General features: G+C 43.9%; 1 protein-coding gene across 1 annotated transcript; it reads left to right on the forward strand.

Annotated features, from left to right (window-relative positions):
• Window positions 1-5,042: 5,042 nt before the first annotated feature.
• On the forward strand, window positions 5,043-18,514 carry setdb1a (SET domain bifurcated histone lysine methyltransferase 1a). The gene is made up of 10 exons (XM_083645730.1): window positions 5,043-5,361; window positions 7,192-7,390; window positions 8,219-8,349; window positions 8,731-9,798; window positions 10,145-10,309; window positions 11,946-12,156; window positions 12,329-12,402; window positions 15,080-15,270; window positions 16,506-16,620; window positions 17,396-18,514. The coding sequence occupies exons 2-10, from the start codon at window positions 7,197-7,199 to the stop codon at window positions 17,419-17,421; spliced, it is 2,175 nt and encodes a 724-aa protein (XP_083501856.1). The 5' UTR covers window positions 5,043-5,361; window positions 7,192-7,196; the 3' UTR covers window positions 17,422-18,514.
• Window positions 18,515-20,139: the final 1,625 nt, after the last annotated feature.

A 20,139-nucleotide genomic window follows, 5' to 3' on the forward strand; every position in this document is an offset into this window, starting at 1 on the left:
TACATTTCATATTAGCTTGTCGTTTGCAAGTGCCTTCAGCATCATTTCAAGTGTTGTGTGTTAAAAAAAGAAGAAAAAGAAATTCTCCCTCCCTTCAAGTTGGTTTTGGTTTCGATATGCTGCCTTGTGCCCCAACATGTCAGACACTCCATGCATTGTAATGCTATGGGCCTCTAGTGACCTTAAACGCTCCTATGGCTCGGCACACAAAGACCAATCACCTGCGGTGACGCCAAGTGTGTCACCTGCATCTCCCTCTAAAGAGCTTTGCTTCTACAACAGTGTTTTTATTTTGTATTTTGTCGTGTTGCAGAGATATAAGATAAAGAACGTTGTGGATAACAATTCTGAGCCCTTGTCGATTTCTCTGAATTTGAATCTGAAAAGAGAATTTTGCTGAGGTTTAAAAAAAAAAATGTTTAATTTTAAGCGGTTGTTTTCCGACATTTCAAAGTGTTTCAACGTTCACAATTTTTCAAATTACATGCAAAATGATAAAGGTGAGATTGTGAGGGGGGAGAAATAACAATGAACTGTTAGATAACAAATTGGCTTTGTCAGGTTTGCCCTTTATAACTCTATTGTATTATTGTAGGTTGCAGAGTTTATTTCCCCAATTATAGAATTTGAACCACATCATCTTATCCTTAACAATTTTTGCATGCTGCCTTTAATCCTTTTTAACCAGACAAGACTTACTTGTAGTTGAAACTGAAATGTAAACCCGGATGGAAAATGAGTATTTTGCAACACTTGTGGACTGCTCCAGTGGCGAGGATGGATAACGATAATATGCCTGCAGCCTGCATGTTAAAATAGTCTCTCCCCGGCTACAGTATCATACAACCGCAACAAGAGCTCTGTGCAACTATCATCGTCATATCAGATGGCACGGCCTGGTAGTGACACACCGAGCAGCACTTGGCTGGCACACCTTGGGGATGCAGAGCTGTTTGTGTCAAATCATCTCAAAGATTTTCACAATTATTCGCCTCTGTGTTATCAATCATTTCAGTTCCTGGAAAAGAGAGAATATCAAGTCAATCTCCACATCAGCTAAGGCCATAATTGGAAACGTTGATCAGGAGCGACTCTCTGGACTGACTCTCTTCCTATCCATGCCAAGGTGACACCCGCGCTCGCTCTTCTTTGGTGTCTCCCTCCTCGGTCCCTTTCTCCTCTCTTGGCTAATTGCATACGGAGCAGGATCACTTTACCCTGCCCAATCGCCCGCTGCCCTCTGCAGCCTCCAGTCCACACTGTCCTCCTCACTGGCAGCCTCCACACTGTAACAATCTCATCATCATTTTAAATTGGTAGGGTCAATTTCCTCCAGGCTCTTTGCGTCTGGCACCACAATTTAATTGCTAATGCGTCTCCTGTTTCCCCTGTCCTTTCCTTTCCACGCCCCCCTTCTGTGTTGCGTCTTTGCTCCTCCCCTTAAATCTTAACCCCCCCCCCCACACACACACACACACACAGTCACATGAAAGTTTCCCCTCCCCTCTTTAGCTCGCCTTTTCAGCCTTTCGCATGAAGAATAAGAGCCCCCGCGTCGCCTCAGGTGCCTGAGATATGATGGTGGAGGTGGAGTCCAATAGGTGACGGGGCCGAATCGCCTTTTGACAGGAGAACAAAGGGTATACTGTGTAGGCCGTTATTCAATTCCTGCTAAAGTATTAATAAAGGCTTTACACGCCCGGGGGAGGTCGCAAGGTGCAAGTGTGTGTACCTGTGCATATTGCATGTGTACAGTATGTGTGCGCGATCAGGGGGGGGGGGGGGGATTATGTGTGCTGCTCATTTTTCCTCTGATGATGATGAGGAGGAGAAGAAGAGGGGGGAGAGTGAAGTGTTCAGTAACAGATCACTGTCTTATGTAACCCGAGTAATAAGGAACTCTGTGGGAACCCAGGCTATGGCAGAGATACTATGGAAGCTTTTCATGGTCGGGACAGGTTCTGCAGCAGTGAGGACTTGTGCCATTTACCACCATGCAAGGAGACTGGTGAGTTTGAGCCGATATCTTCGAAATGAGTTGTTATTATTTAAGGATTTATTATAATATAGGGGGGGGGGTGTGTTCAGTTATTTATATCGCTAAGTTGGTTCTTCTCCTTGAAGTTGTCTGTCCCTGCCAGCTATTAACAGTGATTACAATTGTATCATGATATAGTATTGATGATACTACATCATGATATATAAGACCTTAAAGATGTAAATGTTTCACGCCTTTAAGAATAAATAAAAAAATCAAGGGAAATAACTAAGTAACTTCCTATGAAGTTTTGGTCACACATTTGGTGTCAGCTTATCAGCATGGATCTGTTTTGTTAAGACGTTCAAGGCTTTGTTGTGCTGTGTTCCTCAAAATACCAACCAGGCAGAGAAATGATGGAGACAGACATGATGTAAATAAGCCTAGAACAGTGTTTCTCAACCTGGGCTCTGTGGGCCACCAGGGGTCCTTGAGGGAGGGGGGTCCCCAGCAAATTCATAAATTGTTCAACTTCACCATTATTTCATTTACAAGAAGTTAACACCATTAGATAATGTAGAAATATTGATCATAGTTTAACTGTTATCTGTCTACATAAAATACAGACAATCATGCCGTTCTGGACAAAATCATACAGTATCTGACAGTAAAAATATTCTCTTGGGTCAGAAAGACAAAATCTAATCATATGGATGCCCGTGGCTTAATGTGGACTACATTGGTCCTTGATATGAAAAGGTTTGAGAATCACTGCTCTTAGAACAATATATTAAGTATGTATGTGGCATAATGTTTTCTTGTCCCGTGTGAAAATAGTAATATTTCGGGGGGAAATGTGCAGTGTGGAAGCTTTTCAGCTTCATAAACTGTAAATACAGTATATATTATGTAGGCTACAGTCAATGGCTGAAACAGCCTGGTCAAAGCTCATGAACAACTGTATGTTTCCACTGTCACAGGAGACTGTCTGAGATGGACCTGTGTGGCATTCGTGCAATAAGACCTGCTATGTGTTTACCATCGATGGACGCCAAGACCCTGCTACAATAACAAGTGTTATGCGTGTGTGTTCAGAGGCCCGGTGTCAGCTCCTTCAATTTGTTTGTGATACGCTGGTCGTGTCTCAGCCATCACCATCAACGGAAGCGCGTATGTTCACATCCCTGTACTAACACACTAAGACACTGACGACAAAAACAAACAAACCTGTGGAAAAAAAAAGACTCGGTGATCATCATCATCACCCACATGGACCAGGCTGCTCGGCCTCGACCCGTCCTGCCCCAGCTGGAGGTGGATGTGGACCTGGGCTTTGCTCTCTTCTTCCTCGGCCTGCTGTGTTTCTTCCTGCTGGTGACGGTGGTGCGCTGCGCCCAGACGGTGGTGGACCCTTACGGCTCCATCTCCACCTCCACCTACCAGGAGGAGCAGATCACCTGAGACCGAGAGGCCGCCCCACTCTCACTCCCACCACAATCCATTTGTGCCGCTTTTTGCCTCGGTATGGATGTGCACAATACCCTTGTGCGTCAAGGGCACGTTGGCTTAGGATGCACAAGGCCACATACACCTGCACCGGAGGTGACGGCGCCCTGGGAGTCAGGCACCTGGGCAGCCTAGCTACCGCGCAACGGGGCTTTGAGAGCCAAGCGGACCCCAGCGTTGGAAAGGCCAACCTTCAGAACCCCCCGTGCGGAGGGGAGGCATGGGGCGAAGCATGCCTATACCTTGCTGCAGGGGCGTCCATCCCTAACCTTGACCCATATCCAAACCCTAACCTAACCCAACCAAGTGGCTAACAGTGCCTAACCCCAAGGCGTCACTGACCTTTACCCCTAACCCCAACCCCAGTGCGCCAGGATGCCTCACCGCAACCGCGTGCATCCAAATACGACGCACAAGGGGACCATGCGCGTCAGACGCAAAAGGCACGTGACAAACCGACGCAAATCGGCCGAGAGGCAGGAGAGACCACAGACACACACACACACACACAGACAGACACACACACACACACACACACACACACACACACACACACACACACACACACACACACACACACACACACACACACACACACACACACACACAGCTTCTGGAGTGTGCCAACTGCTAAATGGGATATATGGCTCAGGAGTCTGCACATCACACAGGGACACTGTTCCACTGTGGCGATGCACACATCCTGTGACACCAACCAAAGAAGCTGTTAAGCTTTCATGGAAGCCACAAGGGATGTAGTAGCCTAGGTTGATTTTGGGTGCATTTGACTTAAATGTCTCTTTAGGATAACCTGTTAATGGAATGAGTTACCATTTCCATGCATAACACAGGGCTATATCCATCCAAGGGTTTGAGCATTATTTAGTGCTGAACTGTATTTGTGATGGGTCACACAGTGTATAGGCTCCTCAGTAAAGTCTACCACCGCATCACTGGATGAGAGCTCACAGATCCTGTTCCTGAAAGGAAACACTGGGACTGCAATCCTCAGACAGAAGGACAACATTAGGCAGCTTCTATAGCTATTGCATGTCGATGTCAAACAGAAGACACAGCTTTAGTAGCAAATTAAAGGAAAAACTCTCTGAATCAAAAAGTACTAGGCTACTTCATAAAAGACAGAGAATGGAATGACTAACTATAGGAGTGGAGCTGATTGTTTTGTACAATAAAAGATTTGCATGTATTATACGTGATGTAGCCTCCTTTGTGTAATGTTTTTTTTTTTTTTGCGTGAATCCGTGTGAGTCCTCAAAGCTGAATAATAGACTAAAAATCAAAAAGCGATTGTATTGATGAGGCTCCCTACTTGGCTTGGGCTTCGAGCAATATACTGTATAAATAGGCTACCTTATGATATAATAACCGGCTAGAATAGAAACACTACGAACAGCAATATATTCCCAACCTGTGAGACGCAGCAATGTGCTGCAAGCATAGATTGTATAATAGAACGCTGCAAGGCATCCAGTCTGCCGGAATTTAGCCAGTAGAAGAAGAAGAAGCAGAAGCAGAAGAAGAAAAAGAAGAAGAACAGACTTCCTTCCTCCTCCTAGCAGTAACCATAACTAGTAAACATAACTAGTTTCATGTGGTCAGACCACTATTATTAACCATAGCTTCTAGCAGAGAAATTGTCCTTTTTTGTCCAGTCATATATGTTACGCTGAAAGCAATGGACTGAGTATCGACGGGTGCTAGCTAACATTACTCTCACCTCAAAGCAAATTAGCTAACGCTAACGTTTAGCTTAACGCTAGGTAACTTCGGCTAACGACGTGTCTGATAACTGTCTCATAACGTTATCGGTGGGAAGTGAATGTCTTTTTGAAGCAGGAAGCCACACAGAACAACTGGTAAGATGATGAAAATGTAACGTTACGTAATGTGTAGCGTTAGATGTGTTCGTATTAAATTATGCTAGACTTCAAGATTAATTTAATAGGCATAGTGAGGAAACATAACCTGCCGCTGCCAGATGGGCGCGAATCCAGCTGCCTTGCAAGGTTAAGTAAATGTTGTCTTTGTGCAGTATTCAGCGCAGTGATCACAGCACCGATAGCAAAAACAATCCTATTTTCACATTACAGTCAAAGCAGCAATTTAGTATCTAAAATGGCTAAAAACCGAAGCTCAGACCACACGTGTCTTGTTTGTTTACAAAATTCACATCTGCCTTATTGTTTTGATGGCGGGTTACCCCCAGTTTTAGGGTTGCCAACTTCTTGAAATGGAAATAAGGAACGGGAGGGGGGGGGGGGGTAACTAATGGCTTCAACCATTTACCCATTAATACAAGCAGACACACAAACCTGGTTTTGATCAGTTTTTGCCTTTTTTTGCGCAATGGATAAAGTTAAACATTTTCAGAAAAACAATAAACAGTAGTGCAAATGACATTTTGATATAATTTATCTTCACATTGGCATGTAGCGAATGAACAGTGCAAACCACAATTTTACATAGCTATTCTTTTGAATAGAACAGACCTGCAAGAGTTTACATCATTAGTGCAGAACATTTTAGATTTCAGATGAAATCTTCTGAATTAAAGGATTAGGCTATTGAAAACTATGGATTTAGACTGAGGATATCTCTGATTATGTAACAAGTCTTACACCTGCAATAGCCTACTGTTGTAAGCAGGGTTTGTACAGCTTAAGAGTAAAATTCAAGCACTTTCAAGGTACCTAAACCAGGCTCTCGAAGCCTTTATTATCACATCTAAATGTATTGACAATGTGAAAAAACAAATGGCAATGTGATGCCTGGTGAGTGAGGAACTTTGAGTGCTCCCTGTGTCCTGCACACTGTCCACAGCCTCTTTCTCAGGCTGCTGTAACGACACCGGCTACATAGGGGGAGAGGCAGCGGTGGCAGCGGGCTTGAGTGGAGACTCTGCTGCGGAGTGTACCTCGAATACGGGACAAAGCGTGTCCCATATCAGTTCAATACGGAACACGTCTTTTTGTTCTAACCCTTCATTCTAAGTGTCACTGGCCAGGGGAGCCAGGATTGTAGGTTTAAAATACATGCTACAGCATGCGCTATAGCAACTATAGTGTTACCAAACTATAAAGTAAGTGACAGGTCAATATTCTTGACTAGGGGTTTAACCCGGGGTTACAATAATTAATAACATCGGGACTCGGGAGATAATTTACAGGACACGGTGTCCTGTAAATTATCCATTTTGTGAAAATATGACCATAAATCATAAATCCATCAGCGTCAGGTTAGGGAGCGGGGGGGTGGCAAAGTCCTGATTTTGGGGGGGGGGGCTTTCAGGTCTCATTGAAGAGGTGGATAGCAGTTGGGAAGAAGCTGTCCCTGTGACGGAAGGTTCTGGTACTGCATAAGTCTTCTGCCGTGGGGGAGGAGACCCTGAAAAGTTTATGTCCTGGATGTGTGGGGTCAGCCATAATTTTCTGTGACCAGTTTTTAGCATCCTGGCAGTGTGTAGCTCCTGAATGGATGGCAGGCTTCAAACGTTAGTGATCCACACACACCATGTTTAACCTTATGGGCAAGTAACGTGCTAGCATTATTTAACAGTCGCCATGTTAAGACTTCCTGTTTTTATATTGCTGTGTCCTACTAACGTTAGAGTACAGCCATACTATAACCGTAACCGTTGGAGAGCGGAGCCTCATTGACTCATGCAATCCTTTTAAAATGTGTTGCAGTGATTATGGAGGCTGATCAAGGGAAGGAGATCGAGGTGACTGATGAGCTAATGAAGTGGATCAGGGAGAAGGTGGAGATGGAGATAGAGGACCAAGACCGGTTGGAGCCAGATTCAGAAGTGTTGACGAAGCTCCGTCTGCTGCTGTCTCTGGGTGAACAGAGGGAGAAACAGGCTGAGGCCCTCCTCAGGCAGTGCGAGTGAGTGTTCTGTTCTTTCACCCTCTCATAAAAGCCAGATGGAGATTAACAGCATCTTGCAGAGGAGTAATGAAGAAGCATAGCAACTTTAGCAAGCACAGTGTTTTCAAAACTCAGGGGCCCTTGGTTTTAAGGCTCTGCGATATGTACCAAAAATCGCATCTCTGTATTTTCAGGCTGAATGGCGATAAACAATATATCTCTGTATTTTCTACTGGGCTGAATGTTCAGTTGTAAGCCAAAAGCACATGTCGAGATGTCAAAATAAGCACCTTTCTTTTATTAAAACAAGACTGTGATCAAAATAAAATGCAAATACAGGGTTTCCTTCCCTGATTATTGGTGCTCTCACAGAATTTTTACACAATGATATTTTTTTAATAAATAACCATCAATAATGGCCGGGATATAGTGAAGAGTAACCAGGTGCCTCTAGCATCTAGCACTATACTCCTACTACTAACAAGCTAGAGTCTAGCTTGTTAGTAGTAGGAGTATAGTCTAGTCTTTCCTCAGAGTTCTGGGCCCAGTTGCACAAAGCACCTTAGGTTAAGATTTCCCTTAGAGTCAGAGTTAAGGTGTCCATAAGATAGAATCGGCTGCACAAAACACCCTTAAATCTTCTCCATAAGGTTAAACATTTTAAGGAAAACATAAGCACAAGATTTAAGGGTGTTTTGTGCAGCCGATTCTATTTTACGGACACCTTAACTCTGACTCTAAGGGAAATAATCTTAACCTAAGGTGCTTTGTGCAACTGGGCCCAGAAGATTTTGCTTGCTTGATTCATGTTCAACTCTCACCGGTAACATTGATTTTGTCCTGCAGAGCGGTGGTAGAATATGAAGCTCGAGTGAAGCAGCTGTACAGTGTGCTGGGGTTGGAGTACAGAGACACAGATTCTGAGGCTGAAAACGTGGGCAGCTGCGACGATGACGACGATGATGCCATGGAATGTGGTAAGGAGCCACCTGATCATTATGCTCTGTTAAGGAAAGCACATGTACACAGTAGTACACACACAGATTCTGATTCACTTTTATTGGCCACAGTAACTAATCATATTGCATACAATGAATTTGACTTAGTGGAAGAAAAGTCAAAGGTCAAAGGTAACTTTATTGTCCCATTGCAGGGAAATTGGTTTGCAGCCAGGTAATATAACACACACAGAATGCAGCGTAGCAGTCATAACAATAGTTAGAAGACAAAAACAATACAGAAAGACAATCGCACAAAAAAAGAGGTCAGGTCCGTGTATTGTTTACTGATCGCAACTTTAGCTTCAAGATTTTTGCAAGCTATAATTTCACCTAATTTATGTTTTCCTATCTTTGTAGATACTATGCCTCAATCGCCATATGAGGCGGCTGTTTCCCCTGAGACTCAGGTGTTCAGCACTCTGAGCACTAACAGACCTGGTACATCACAAGGACAACTGAACAGTGGGAAAATGCCAGTGGTAGTCTTGACCAGACTACGTGTGAAGCCCAAACAAGTGCCACAGCTGGACAGCAGTGAAGAGGAGGACCAGAGAACCAGACTGCGCGAGAAGCCCAAACCAATGCCTCAGCCAGACAGCAGTGGAGAAGAGGAGAAGAAGAGCACCAGACTACGCGAGAAGCCCAAACCAATGCCTCAGCCAGACAGCAGTGCAGAAGAGGAGCACCAGAGCACCAGACTACGCGAGAAGCCCAAACCAATGCCACAGCCGGACAGCAGTGGAGAAGAGGAGAAGAAGAGCACCAGACTACGTGAGAAGACCAAACCAGTGTCTCAGCCAGACAGCAGTGGAGAAGAGGAGAAGAAGAGCACCAGACTACGCGAGAAGCCCAAACCAGTGTCTCAGCCGGACAGCAGTGGAGAAGAGGAGAAGAAGAGCACCAGACTACGTGAGAAGACCAAACCAGTGTCTCAGCCAGACAGCAGTGGAGAAGAGGAGAAGAAGAGCACCAGACTACGCGAGAAGCCCAAACCAGTGTCTCAGCCGGACAGCAGTGGAGAAGAGGAGAAGAAGAGCACCAGACTACGTGAGAAGACCAAACCAGTGCCACAGCCGGACAGCAGTAAAGAGGAGGACCAGAGACCCAGACTACGTGACAAGCCCAAACCAATGACTCAGCCGGAGAGCAGTGGAGAAGAGGAGCACCAGAGCACTTGTGACTCTGACACACAGTGGGAACCGACAGACGACGCCAGTGATCCCGATTGCTCGAACTCGAGCTCGGAGACGTGGTCAAACAAGTCGACAGGAACGCACCGGAAAAGTAGAAAGCTCAGCAAGGTTGCTGCAAAAAAAGCGTCAAGGCGACACGCCAAAAGGAACGCCACACCACAAGGAGCCACGAATGTTGCAAAGGACACGGCAGCAAAACAAACAACCGGTACAGTGCAGGATCCAAAGAAAGGTAACCTTCCAGCTTTCTCAGTTTGGAGTGATAGACTCCAGTACTGTGCTGTACCCGGAAATTATTCCTTATGTTTGCGTATCGCTTCCTGTCAAAGACGAGCAGGAAGTATGGCATTTTCTCACTGAATCTGAACGTGGTCGTCTACATGTAAAGCAGCTTCGTTAAACCTCCATAGAGCAATTTCCATGACCTCCGAACCCTTGACATGTGCGGGGAGAGCTTTGGAGATAGTTGGTCTTCATTGGACATCAGTGATGCCCGTGAACGTTCAGACATGTTGCACTCCATCTTGCTTGTCAGTTTGAATGTAACCGTGTTTTTGTGGTTCTTTCTTTGTCGACAGAGCCGGTGCCACTTGTAGTGGCGAGTCGTCCCCAAGCCCCCAACCAACCCAGCTTTCGCCCCCCTAACCTTCCATTGGATCCTATCATCGAAGGCATGACCGTCTTCGCCAAGAGGAGCGACTACCTCTGGCAACGTGGAAAAATATGCGAGATCAAACTAAGGCGTAAGACGACACGTGCATTGTTTTTCACAGGAATCCTGCCTGTCTCATTTGTCCCTCACAGGGTTGTAGGGTTGTTCATGTTCCTCGCTGAAACCAAATGGCTACTACAAATCTGCCTCACTCCACCGAGTTTTTCTGATCCCCCCCCCCATTTTCTCCCCAATTGTACTTGGCCAGTTTTGTCCCCTGCTGCCCCGGTCGCTGCTCCACCCTCTGACCATCTCGGAAGAGCCGAGACTAGCACCATGTTTCTCCTCCGGCTCCGACACATGCAGCCGCTTCTTTTCACCTGACGGCGGGGAGCTTCACCGGCAGGACGTAGCACGTGGGAGGATCACGCTATTCCCACCGGTTCCCTTACCGCCCCGAACAGGCGCCCCGACCGACCAGAGGAGGCGCTAGTGCAGCGACCAGGACACACACCCTCAATCCGGCTTCCAACCTGCAGACCCCAGCCAATCGTGCCTGTATGGACGCCCGACCAAGCCGGAGGCAACACGGGGGGTGCGAACCTGCGACCCTCGTGTTGGTAGCAGGGAATCTACCGCTAAAACACTACCCGGATGCCTACTTTTTACTGACTCATTCTAGAAACGATAGGCTATAGCAATGGCTGAGAAATGTTACAGTACAGGTAGGCTACTGGAATTATTGAATGGTGATCATAGAAATGTTACGTTCATGAGAGAGAGAGAGAGAGAGAGATACCCCTACATTGAGTAAACGAAAAACACAAGTTACAATTGAAATGACTAGGATTATCATTTCTTTCCCATGTAAATGAAGTAGCCTACCATACCAGAGTCAAACTGGGTGGGGGTCTTATACTTTTTTTGCTGGCAGACCATTCTTTCTGTGTTAATTGGTTTATTCATGGTAACACTCGACACTCAGTCAGCATCAAGTTGCATGTAAACAGCTTAACCTGAATAAGATCTGGTGTATGGCCGTTATCCAATAGTCGGGTTACTCTGCGTGTAAATGTAGCCACTGTTTTGGCCAGTCGAAGCTCCACAGTTAGGGTGCTCCAAAGCATAGCTGCTCTGGGGAGTCAGTGGTGGTGGTGATAGGGATGGGGATCAAGACCTGGTGTCGATAAGGATCGATTGATAATTTCTCAAACCCCAAAAATCAGTCCTGTCTGAGCTTATCGATAGTGCTAGTGAGACTAGCGGGTCCTATAACATAACATGTCTCAAGAGAGGAGAGTCATGTCATTTAAATCAAGTCACTGGTGCACAAACATACAGTACATCAATTGTCATATATATATATATATATATATATATATATATATATATATATATATATATATATATATATATATATATAGTCCTTCCCCAGGGTTACAAACGATCTGGTCTCAGTAGAACACAGTGACAACATACCATTTCCCTCAGAGACAGGACAGACCTGGTGGGAAATGACACAAAGTTAAAGTTTTATACATTGTGACTCTGGCAAATTATTTCAAACTAAGTACCCCCACAAAGATGAGGAGTTTGTCAGTGTTGTGTCAGGATATGAGTGCAAACATTTGAATCGAAGGATGAATTATATACTTGTACTGTATGTATTAACCTCAAACAAGTAAAGATTAGACCGCCTTTATTCATTGGCGTTGTATCCTTCGCAGACGGTAGGAAGAAGTACAAGGTTCAGTTTGAAGACATAGAGGAAGGGCACAAGCCGAAGAAACGGGTCTCCGGAAACCACCTTGCCAACGACAAGACCCCGGCGGTGGACCGGCTGTACATCGGTGCTCGTGTGGCGGCCAAGTACAAAGACCAGGCCCATTTCTGCCCCGGTGTCCTGGGAGAACTCCCCAATAGAAAGAACAAAATGAGGTGTGTGTGTGTATTTATGTGTTTCAGACAGTGAGCATGCTTATCTCTAGGGGTGTGGGGGTGTGTGTGTGTGTGTGTGTGTGTGTTTAATTAATGCATCACAATTTCTCAGATAAAATGCAGTTAGATTGATTCAGTAAAGATATGGTTTGATGCCAAATTTATTTTCTAGGTTCCTGGTGTTCTATGACGATAACGCCCCCTTCTACGTTTCCTTGCCTAGTCTTCGCCTGGTGTTGCGACCACGTAAGTTAGTCTGCAGAATACACACACTTTCGACACATCGACTGTTCTTGCTCTTCCTCCTCTGCTTCATCCATTCATCTGCCCTGAAACTGACACTCATCTGCATCCTAAGTCTACAGAAAAGACTCCATATCAACCACAATTATGACACAAGTCAGGGTGGACCAAGGCAGCAGGATTCATACAGAAGTTGAGTGACTATGGCAAAATATGAGGACAGATTTTGTAACATTTTCATAGAACATTTTAGCGTGTCCGCTGCCTCCACAGAGGTTTAAGAGGAGTCCGTTTTCAATGTGCCCTACTGTACCTTGGGGATCCACTGTTGCCACCAACACCTCCAGTAATCTGTATTAATATCTCAAGTACACATAATGAAATAATATTACCTTTGTCTAACCTTTGCGTTTTCACAGTATTCTGTTTTACAGTCAAGTCAATGGGGAACAGCTGTGGATGAATGTGGTGGGATTTCTTCTAAAGGTGACGAGAGTGCTAAGTGTCTAAGCCAGGGGTTTTTCAAAGTGTGTGCAGAGTGAGCCTCCCTGCAGCTCCTCTCTCTTTCTCTCCTTTCTCTCCTCCAACCATTTCTGCAATCTGATTGCAATCAGATTGCAGAAAATGCATGTTAACGCCAGGTGTAAATGGAATCAGGCTGAAGTGATCAAATACAATCTGATGGCAGAAAACGCATGTTAACACCAGGTGTAAATGGCCTGTAAAAGAGGCTTTACTTAAAGGAGAACTTACCTCCAAAACACTTTTTTTCAGCTTTTAACCAATATATATGACTTTGGGGGTGATGTGTGAAGAATTCTGGTCAGAATTTCCACATTTGACACCAAACTGTTGCCATTTTACCATTTGTATCATTTTTCAGCAGCATACCTGGCATAAGCGCCCTCTATTTTTTTATTTTTTTATTTTATTGTTTATTTAAATCAGGGACAGTTCACAGCAAATGTGCAGTGTCAGATTGTAGCTAAAAGCTAATTCGCATCCGTCGTCCCTGGACGCACGAAGGCTTGTGCGCACATAGTTCACATTAAAATCAGAAGGTCCTAAATCTATACACAATGATAAATTCTAAGGGTGGAAGACTGCTTTTTTTTCTTTTCTCAAATGAATGGGATATTTGGTACAACCTGACGTCACGGTGGGTTTAGCGCGTGCATCTGGTGCATCTCCAAAGCCTATACAACTAGGCAAGATGGAAAAACCTCACTTAGTATATCAGGCTCCAGAGGGCTCTAACTGAAGTAAAAAAAAATCTGTTTGCTCTTAAAATACTGAACCAAACGTCGTCAAAGTTGGCACATGTCTTAATTATAGTTAGTTTATCGCTGAATGTGTCATTACATTATTAATATCTTACCTGGATAAGCTCTAATTATGTTGTTTATATTATCAGTCCGACTTGGAAGCACTTTCTGCCGGCCAGTCAAACGGGAGAGTCTGCTCTCATGCACCCGCGGGGGCGCGCAGCAGTAGACTGAATGGGGGAGGAGGAGGAGAGATCTGCAGCTGTGCACTCACCTCGCTCCGATTATAGCAGGCTACTCAGCTACTGTGAAAAGCGTCCTGTCCAGTCGCACATTCGCAAACAGATGCGGGATTCCCTCAATCCTGTACCCAATCTCAGACTGTATTGAGCAGAAAAATCGCACACCAGCTATTTCTCTGTGTTTGTTTGTTGCTCCGTGAGGTTACAGAGCGCCCCATGCATGCAGCAGGCTGTTTCGCCAGCCGGGGTCTGGCAGGAGGGAGGAGGCACAGCCTGCACTGCGCTGAGAGGAAAACTTTTGCAAAGAATCATGGAAAAGGGAGAAACGAAAATTAAAAACGGATTTGATGGCGCGATTTATGGCAAATGGGACGAGGGAATGGAGAAATGGAGAAATCTCGCTTTGTGATTACATAAGCTGAGAGCGGGGCGTTTGTCCTCACTGTGCTGTGTGCTGCGAGCAGCGAGGCTCTTTTAACGTAAGTTTAGACAAGCCACGCACACACACATGGGACAAAATGGGACAAAAATAATTAAATTTCTAGTTCGCCACTGAATGGCCAAATTGATATCACTTTCAACCATTTTCAGCAACACTCTTTCCATACAGACCACCAGCGTTGGCTAGTTGTTGATATTTATAAAGATATTGCCCCTCTCAAATAAATTATTTTTGAGGCGGTAGGCAAACTGTAATGGCGTCGATTTCCGAAAAAAAGTCTTGACTTGAACACAGCCAAAGAGTTTAGTATAGACAAGAGCATATGTCATTTCTTGGTTTTTTCCATAGGTATTTTCAAATCACTGTTCTGATACATATCTAGGGGGTAAGTCCTCCTTTAAGGATGGGATAGTGAAAATAAATTGTTCCCTTTTTTGCTAGGGACCTCCTGGTACCCCCCGCAAGGACCCCACGTTGAGAACCACTGCTTTAAGTGACATAGGGTAGGGGGGGTAGCATAATGTTCGTGGGATAATGTCCATGTATGTCCATGTACATTTGGACACTTTAGTCCAAAGCGACCCACAGCACTCCTCTTGAGTGTTTACATTTTGAGCATGGGTGGCCCCAGTTGGAATCAAACATCAGATGTTCATATGTGCACTAACAGGACATTCCAGTGAGTAGAGGACGGTGCTAAAGCCCTTGTGTCTTTCTCTTGTCTGTGGCAGTGAAAGACGTATGCGAGGACATTCCAGAGGGCCTGCACAGGACCTTCGTTCAGGAGTATCTGAATGCGTGGCCAAACCCGCCTCTCACGCAGTACATGGTCAAACAGAGCGCCAACGTGGAGTTCAATGGGATCCAGAGGACGGTTGTGGTGAAGGGTATCGACTGCAGCTTGGTCGAAGTTGAATTTCAGGTCAGAGCCTTCAAACAGCGCTGTTAAAGGATCAGTTCACCCAATAATGAAAACGGCTTCATTAATATAATATAATACTAGACGGGTTGATCATCTTCACCTTCCTTTTTACAAAAGGAAACATGGCCAGTACTCCCTCAGACATTGTGTACAGATATGGAACACCAAAGTCCACATTATTAAGGGTTTGGTATCTTTAGAAAATTTGAAAAGGAAATTGTCGTCACATTTAATTCATTTCTTGTTATAGGTCTATGTTTCTTTTTTTTTCCCCCCATATTGTTTTTCATGTATTTATTTTGTTGTCTACTGATTGGTTAGTTGTCTCAGGGGAGGTCCATTGTATAAGCATATGGCTTCTTGGCCTCTCCTGTCAACATTTCTTTCGCCTTTATTATTGTCTGGATTTTATGTAGTTTTGTAACTTTTGTATGTGAAAAAAAATTTTTTTTATGGAGTTTCACTGCAAAACACCGTTGCAGAATTCTCCTAAACAGATTAAGTGAATGGTGACCAACTTTCAAACATTGAAAAAGCCTCCATACTGCCATAATCCAAGTCTTGAGAAGCCCCGAGATGCCACGTTCACTTGATTTTACACCTTGTTTTAGCCCAAATCTTCACTGAGCTGCTGCCTCCCTCCTCCTTCCTATGGCTACAGTGAAGATCTCAGCTAAAAACGGGGTCATTGACCTCTTTTCAAGTCAACCTGGCATCTCACTATGCAGCCATTTCCCCCCCTGTTGTTTTTATGTTTGAAAGTTGGTTACCATCCATTTCAATTGTTTAGGAGAATGCTGCAACGGTGTTTTGCTGTGAAAATCCAGGACTGTTGTTTGTGTTTGTGTGTGTGTGTGTGTGTGTGTTTGTGGGGGGGGGGGGGGGGGGGTTGGTTGAATTTCACTCATCCTTCGATCTGCATGGGGTGAGTAGATATAGATAATGACTGAATTTTCATTTTTGGGTGAACTTATCCTTTAACCCATTGATGCCTGATGCAGCATTTGTGCACACACAAATGAGGGATATACACGCAAATGCTGCATCAGGTATCAATGGGTTAACCTGTTGACAGTATTATTTATTTCCACTTATGACACGTGATCTTTTCCTGTTCTTGTTGTTTTTATTGCTGTAATTTAAAAGCTCTGTGTGTGTGTGTGTGTGTGTGTGTGTGTGTGTGTGTGTGCGTGTGTGCGTGTGTGCGTGCGCGTGTGTGTGCGTGTCATACTCAGGATGATCACCATACGGAGATGGTCTACCGAGGTTCCAATCGCCTGGAGCACATAAGCGGTATGAAGAAACATGCATTGAAGGAGGACAAGGACAAAGCTGCCTCCAGGCACACAGGTAAATCATAATCTATTTCAGGAAAATAATCATCTGTCTTGGGTTGATGATTATTTTTCTTTGGCCATGACTTGGGTTTGGAAAAAGATATAAAGGCATCATAATCACTTTGAACTGCTGCCCTCGGGCAGACGCTACAGAGCGATGAGGGCACGAACGAGCCGGTTCAGAAACAGTTTATTTCCAAGAGCCATAGCTGCGCTCAACATGCCCTAACACAGTTATCATAGATACTCTGTGCCTAATGTATAAGAATGTGCAATATGCTAAAAGTATAGCGACCGCCCTCAGTTATCTTAGATATACTGTGCCTTAATGTATATAGAATGCTCAAAAAATGTGCACACAGAACCAAGTAAATTGTCGATGCCTTAATGTATATAGGACTGTGAAATATGCTAAGTGGAATGACCGTCTCGAATGTATAGAGTGTACAGGAGTGTACACGAAACAAACTTGAAACTAGACACTTTTACTTTTTTTTACTTTTTATTACCTCATACTTTTACACACTGAACACTTTTATCCTTATTACCTTGTTACTTTAATACCTTATTACGTTGACTTATTGTATTGTCTTGTCTAACGCACCTAGGGGATTGCTTCAATTTCGTTGTTCTTAACTTGTTTTTGTAACAGTGACAAATAAAGCTCATTCATAATCAGCTGGAGGTGATGGATTTGTAGAGGAACATTACCTGAAACAAATGCAGTCCGATATATCTCACAATTATTTTCATGTTTATTTTTTGTGTGTTTGTTTGTTTTTACCAAGGGGCAACCTCCGGTGCTGAAAAATGAAGCCAATGCAGAAGTGCCTTAAACCTGCATTCTTTCTAGTGGCCAGCAGTGCCACTGCCTGCAAAAAAGAAGTCGGATTGTCATCAGAACAGTCCACTAACCAATGGGTGATCTTATGGCGGCTACGTCCATATTTTTGTACTCCCTTTATGATTCATAATGTGTCTCTTTCTATAGCATGTGTTCTGTTTTTATTATAATGCACCGTGTAAGTCTGTTTTGAAAGTTGTATAAAATAAAAAGTTATAAGCTATAAAAAGTTTATCTCGCACATCTGTCTGTATATGTATTCCTATTCCCATTTTCTTGGCCACTGTCTGCCTGGCTGACAACTTTCACATTTTGTATGGGTACCGGCAGAGGTCCCAAGCAGACGGTGGGGTTGGATATTTTAATTAGGTCATTATGGCTGATTAAATTACCACAAATGGCCAATTAGTGATAGCACTACCCACAGCAGCCAGGAGGTCACATAGACACACACGCACACACATAGAAACATTCTGTATTCTTGTTTTTTAACTGGGATCAGAAAGTGTGTGCCTGGGGTGAACAAGAGGATGGCTGCTCGTGGCACCGCCGTCATAATGCATCATTTATTACAGTTGAGACATCAAGTCCAATCGCCACCTTGAATTTGTCAAATGTAATTGTAACAAACTAGGCATCTTGCGCGCTGCGTGCTCTCGATGCCTGGGCTCGGCCGCTGTGCGGCCTCACCCGTAGCTCGTCCTCGCCTGTCCCAGCAGCTGTTCTGCCCTTGGGGTCAGTAGCTCCCCTGGTCCATGAAGTTTGCTTTTTCTCAGCAGGAGTCCTTTTCTCAGGAGTTTGAGTTGATTCTTCTATAAATGGGTCACGGTTATAGGTTTCTAAGTGCCCTGGAAAGTGTAAATGCAATTTTTTGCTGTATTTTACTACTTAGTCACTCAGCTGTTAATATTGACCATACATGTGTTACTTTTAATGCATTGTGTGCAAATAATTTGTAGTGAACAAATAGACAATTTTGACTAATACATTCATTAGACATCAGTTACATGCATGTTACGCATTGTTTCCTCTTCATTATGTTGCTGCTGTACAAAACATTTCTGTGCTGTAATAAAACAAAGACAAAAACTAAAACTACCTTTGTTTTGTTTGTGCACCAAGTTGTATTTGACCTCTGAACTGAGAAGCAGGAGTTTGCAAGTAGCACGTGAAGGCTAGCCTGGGTGAACCCAGCCTTCAATGTGACACCACAGGCTATGCCTGTAACGTAGGTTTCTTCGTGACCGATAGCACATAGGTCACCAGGGGCCGTATGCCTAAAGATTCTGAGAATCCTCTCAGAGAGCTCCTAACTTAGCCTAAAAATTCCTAGCAAGGAGTCTTAGCTTAGGAGTGATTCCAGAACATTCTCAGAGAACTCTGAGCAAGGAATGGACAGAAACTCCTATCTTAGTGAGGAGGTGTGGTTGACCCCGTTGCCAGGTATGAGTCATCATTTCAAAAGCTGTGATTGGTTGATCCTAAAAGCTAGATAAAAATACACTTTTGGTGATAATGGGCATAGAATGGACCGCCAAATCAATAAACTTAATCATAGAATCTAATCTCTATGAAGACTGTAATTATAAATAATATTTTACATAAAAAGAAAATCTCTGTTAAATTAATAGTAAGCTATACTTCAAAATTATCTTAAAAAATGTGTGAAAACTCAGGCCCACTTGCACAGTATTCACATGCTGATAGTTATATTTATTTGCGTCCATGAATGCCCTTTTGTGAGCCTGTAAAGTGTGGACATCCAGCGGAAATGAAACAAATTGTGTCACAATATGAGGCTGTCACAGCGCTGTCAGTGTTTGCTTGATGACCCTGCTGATGGAGGGTTGTGACAGACCCAAGTCATCACTGCTGCATTGTTGCATTTTACCTGTTGCTAAATACCTCAGTGTTGTGATGACTTTCATTTCCGGTGATATTGCATTGTGGCGTTGGGTTGGAGAAGTAAGCGCATCTCTAATGAGATCAACCACGAACATGATTCCTGCACGATCCAATCTGTAGCGTTTAATTCACTGTCATCCAGTGTTTGGAGAATATCTCTCCTGCCTCTTCTTTCCGCCATTTTCTCCTCTGCTTAGGGAACTCCTAAGCCTCTTAAAAGTCCTCTTCCCTGCTCTTAACAGATCTCACCTTAGGAGCTCTCTTAAGAGCTAGTATTCTTTAGGAATACCTTTTATCTTTACTAGGATCTACTCTTCACTTTTAGGGGAAATTCTAAGAAAACATCATGATTCTAAGAATTTTCTTAGAATTTGGCCACTAGGAGCAACTCTTTGCACTAAGAATCTTTAGGAATATGGCCCCTGGAGGCTGGGTTTACCCAGGCTACCTGAAGGCAGTATAACAAAGACAGCTGGTTATTTATGTGTTTATTAGACTATCATTTAGTTTTTATATTTCTGAATCAACTTCTGACTCGGTGCATATTGCTGTTGATTTAGAAATGACAAACTCATGCAGTATATAGTAAGTTAGTAACAGCCTTATTTCAGAGGATATGTATTGCAGGTCTGTCATGAGGAAGACTAATCCAGCTTTGGTTATTGACCTTTTGGTTAAACACGAATCAAGGACCGCTTTTGATTAAAAACAACTGAGGATTCACCATGGCTGCTTTAAACTCACTGGCAAATGGCAAACTCAGATTTCGCTCTTTCATTCATT

The sequence above is a fragment of the Poromitra crassiceps genome (assembly GCF_964638095.1).
Source record: "Poromitra crassiceps genome assembly, chromosome: 11".
Taxonomy (NCBI): Eukaryota; Metazoa; Chordata; class Actinopteri; order Beryciformes; family Melamphaidae; genus Poromitra; species Poromitra crassiceps.

Bases quoted from the DNA above. Each gene is read 5' to 3' on its own strand.
- setdb1a (XM_083645730.1), top strand. From the start codon at position 7,197: ATGGAGGCTGATCAAGGGAAGGAGATCGAGGTGACTGATGAGCTAATG. The intron at 9,799-10,144 runs GTAACCTTCCAG...CTTTGTCGACAG, and splicing joins AGTGCAGGATCCAAAGAAAG to AGCCGGTGCCACTTGTAGTG. The intron at 12,403-15,079 runs GTAAGTTAGTCT...TGTCTGTGGCAG, and splicing joins TCGCCTGGTGTTGCGACCAC to TGAAAGACGTATGCGAGGAC.